Source organism: Centrocercus urophasianus, unplaced genomic scaffold (genome assembly GCF_019232065.1).
Source record: "Centrocercus urophasianus isolate 14NV4802_14NV808 unplaced genomic scaffold, USGS_Curo_1.0 seq_754, whole genome shotgun sequence".
NCBI lineage: Eukaryota > Metazoa > Chordata > Aves > Galliformes > Phasianidae > Centrocercus > Centrocercus urophasianus.
In genome coordinates this window covers 23,184-27,315 of record NW_024885371.1, presented here as the reverse complement: position 1 = coordinate 27,315, position 4,132 = coordinate 23,184, and the positions used below count along the sequence as shown (strand labels likewise).

The 4,132-nt window shown below is 56.0% G+C and overlaps 1 protein-coding gene across 1 annotated transcript in view; it reads left to right on the top strand.

Annotated features, from left to right (window-relative positions):
* The window catches only part of DYSF (dysferlin), a gene marked incomplete at its 5' end in the record, with an annotated part of 55,211 nt that overhangs the window by 29,763 nt on the left and 21,316 nt on the right, over positions 1 to 4,132 (top strand). The window contains 3 exons of the mRNA XM_042838305.1: positions 115 to 206; positions 1,961 to 2,131; positions 2,382 to 2,524. Coding sequence (XP_042694239.1) covers positions 115 to 206; positions 1,961 to 2,131; positions 2,382 to 2,524 — 406 coding nt within the window. The remainder of the gene's footprint in view (positions 1 to 114; positions 207 to 1,960; positions 2,132 to 2,381; positions 2,525 to 4,132) is intronic.

Here is a 4,132-nt window from a genome sequence, read left to right as displayed (position 1 = left end):
TCCCATCCCATCCCATCCCATCCCCATCTCCATCCCCATCCCCATCCCCATCCCCATCCCCATCCCATTTTCTTGTGCAATGACTTGCTCTGATGTTTTCATGCCCACCTTTAGTGTGATCCCTATGTGAAGATTTCAGTGGGAAAGAAATCCATAAACGACCAAGAAAATTACGTCCCCTCTACGCTGGAGCCTGTCTTTGGAAAGTAAGTTCTGGTTCTCCATGGATTTCGTGAGGTTTCTGTGTCCTTTTGAGGGAATAGAGCTGGGCTCTGGCCAGAGCTTCGCATGCCCTTCCATGCTCTTGGCTCTCAGTCTGACCCCCCAAACTACTTGATGTCATCGTTCACCCCATGGTAGTTTGGATAACAAGCGAAAAATAAGGTTGATTTCAGAAAAAGGAAATTCCTTAGGGCTGGAAGGCACCGTGGGGAGCAGGCAGAGCCTGGTGGTCAACCTCCACGTGCCTGTAGGGTCTTGAAGAGCTGGGACTGGTTGTATAGGGCGTTGTGTTTCAGGATAGTGGTTCAAACAATCACAGAATGGCCTGGGTTGCAAAGGAGCACAGTGCTGATCCAATTCCAACCCCCTGCTGTGTGCAGGCTCACCAACCAGCAGCCTCAGGCTGCCCAGAGCCACATCCAGCCTGGCCCTGAATGCCTGCAGGCCCTATGGTGTGTGAGGTCCAGCTGGCCGCCTCGGGGTCTCAGCAGCTCAGGCTGTCAGTGCTGTGTCTCTTTCTCCCCCCCAAAAAAAGAGGGGGAGTGGGATGGACACCAAAGGCAGTGAGCAAAAAGGATGAGGATGGCAGCGGGGATCGTGGTGAGGGCTTGGAGGACTCCATAGGCAGACAAGTTCTCTCCTCTTTGACTGAACAGAGAGGGCAGCTCTGTTTTCCCAGGGGGCGGAGAGGGGCACGTCCCCTGTTGCAGCAGCTGGCTCCTGGCCATGGGCCGTCTAGACGGCGGCCTCACCTCCCACCCAGCCTTTACAGCGTGGTGTAACAGCGAGGTCCCGGCTGCTGGCGGCTGTTAAACCTCCCTTTTCATGAGCTTTTTCCCCCTGGCTGCCTTCCAGCTCTCGCTAATTACTTTCTGCTGACCCCCAGCTCCTCCCGCGCTCTTAATTGGTGGCATAATGGCTCACTTCCCTTCCTTAAAGGCTGCTGTGGGTTGGTTGGGGGCTGCAAAGTGGAGGATCCTGGTGGTGCTGGGAGAGACCCCGGCTGTCCTGTCGCCCTGCGTCCTTTCCCCATCCTTAACACCCGTGGCCAATGGCTCTGTTTGCATTGGAAGTCATGCTTTGGTAGGGCTTTGGTACTTTGTCTTTTATCACCCTGTATTTGAAGAGGGAGAGGAAGGTTTGCTGTGTGTTACGTTGGTGTAGCGATGGCAGAGGAGACAGCACAAAATACGGTGCTTGGGACCAGCAGAAGAGGGTGAGGAGGCTTTGGGGATGGCCCATCCCATGCTGACCCTTATTTCAGATTTATGCCCTTTGGGCTCAGAGAGGAGATGGTTTTCCAAAGCTCCCAGTCTCACCCCGTGGCCACGAGGGCTCTCAGTTCCTGCTCTTTTCCCCTGCATGTTGCAGTGGCTGCACCAAGTAGCAGATGGAGAAACTAAGGAAGACCAAAGGTTGCTCATAGTTGCTTGATGGCATCTCCAGCAGTGAAGGCAGTGCAGCGCAGCACCGATAGAGTTGTAGAGAGAGCTAGGTTGGAAAAGACCTTCAAGTCCAGCCTTCACACCAACCCACGGGGCAAAGATGTGCAGTGGTGGCACCTTCCTGGTGGGGCAGTTTGGTTCAGCAGCACAACCCCCATCCCGTGGACATCTATGGTCTGATTTTCGGGTGGTGCTGCTGTGCGGAGCCAGGGTTTGGACTTGATGATCCTTATGGGTCCTTTCCTACTGGAGGCTTTCTGTGGTTCGCTGATTTCTCTGTTCCCGTGGCGTAGGATGTTCGAGTTGAGCTGCACTCTGCCCCTGGAGAAGGACCTGAAGGTCACACTCTACGACTACGACCTCCTGTCCAAGGATGAGAAGATCGGGGAGACCGTCATCGACCTGGAGAACCGGTTCCTGTCGAAATACGGGGCACGCTGTGGGCTTCCCCAGACCTACTGCGTGTGGGTATCTCTGCAGGCCGTGGAGCTCCACAGCTGCTGAGGCTTTGTGGTGCCCAGGTGACCCTGGGGCAGTTCCTCAGCCCTCGGGGTGATGGGTGCCCTGCTTTCAGCTGGGTTGGGTCTGGGGGGCTGTTGGGGCGCTCAGCGGACACTGCTGGGACGCGCAGCCCCTCTCACCGACGGGCCCCTCGTTGAGGTTGGAGGTTCTTTGCCCTGTGCTGAACTGCTGCTTTCTCCTATTTGGTTCCAGCTCTGGGCCCAACCAGTGGCGAGATCAGCTCCGTCCCTCCCAGCTGCTCCACCTCTTCTCCCTGCAGCACCACTGCAAGGCTCCCACCTACGCGTCCGACCGGCTCATCTTCCGCGAGCAGGAGTACATCCTCTCCGAGCTGGGTATGGGGCTGCTGTGGGGCTGGGGGTGGATTCCCTTCACCCAGAGCAGGGGGTGGTGTTTGGGGTTGAACCCAAACCTCCCATTTTTTCACTCTAAGGCTGAGGATGCACTGGCACAGGTTGCCCAAGGAGGCTGTGGATGCCCCAGCCCTGCAGGCATTGGAGGCCAGGCTGGATGTGGCTCTGGGCAGCCTGGGCTGCTGGTTGGTGACCTGCACACAGCAGGGGTTGGAACTGGATGAGCACTGTGCTCCTTTTCAATCCAGGCCATTCTATGATCCACCATAACCACAGCCTCAGCCTTCCCCTGAGGGGCTGGGAGCATCATGCCCTTGGTGACAAGCTCTAGCCCAGGTTGCTCTATCAGCCCATGTGATTTGGGGCTGGGGTCGCTAGGGGGAGACCATATCCCACACAATGCCAGCGTGCTGCAGCTCACACCTTGAAGGAGATGCCACCCAATGCAGCAGAGACGTTCTTTTGCTTTGCTCCAAAAGCCCACAAACGTGAATGCCTGAAATTCCCTGAGCATCCACTGGTGCCCATCCCATAGGATCCAGAGGCAGAAGGAAGGGCAGGTGGGGCTCAGGGTGGAGGTGGGACCTCCCTGGCCAGGCCCAGGAGCTGCACTTTGGGCAGCACGGCCCAGGGCTGATGCCCACCTGTGCCCTGGGATCAGGGCACAAATCTGTGATGCCGGCACAGGAGGAAGCCAGGGTTCCTTCAGAGCCTTTTGTTAAGTGAAAGGCTTTCAGAGAGGGCTGGGGAGGTGTTAAGCGAGTGGGGTCTTCCCCCCTCTCCCAGCCCCTGCCTTTCACCTTCCTCTGCTTTAATGGCAATCAGTTCAAAAAAAAACAGAACAAAGTCTGATGCTTGACCTCGAGGAGATCTGGAAACCAGCTGTGTGTGTGGAGCGGTGTCAGATCTGAACCTGGTGGTATAAAGTGAGGCTATTAAACACGAGAGCATGGATTTTACAAGCCCTGCAGCCGAACCGTTATTCCATAACCCCCACATTTGTTGTTTTCCGAGAGGGGCTTTTTCTTTTCCTGCATGCACACACACACACACACACACACACACACATACCAGGTTTCCACTGCTTGGGAAATGGCCCATCTGTCTGAAGTTAACCACTTCAAGATCTTGCCAAGAAAGGACCTGGGATACATCACCTGAAGGTTGCAGAGCTGCAGCAGTATTTATGGAACGCATTTCATTTCAAAGGTCCTCAAAGGTGCACGGCCCTGAAGTGCTGTGGCTGTGAGCAGCCGTCCTGGTGAGGTCCTACAGCTGTCCCAGCATGGCCGTGGGGACCAGGACCCACCGTCCTCTCCCTTCTGAGTGTCACCTCAAACCCAGCAGAGCAGGATGTTGCATGGAGCTCATCTCATCACCCAGCCAAGGACCTTGGCTGCTTTTAGATTGTAGAGCTGTGGAGTTGGGAAGGGTCCCACCCATCCTCCCATCCTCCCATCCACCCATCCACCCATCCACCCATCCACCCATCCATCCATCCATCCATCCTCCCATCCATCTTCCCATCCATCTTCCCATCCACCCATCCATCCATCCATCCATCCATCCATCCATCCATCCATCCATCCA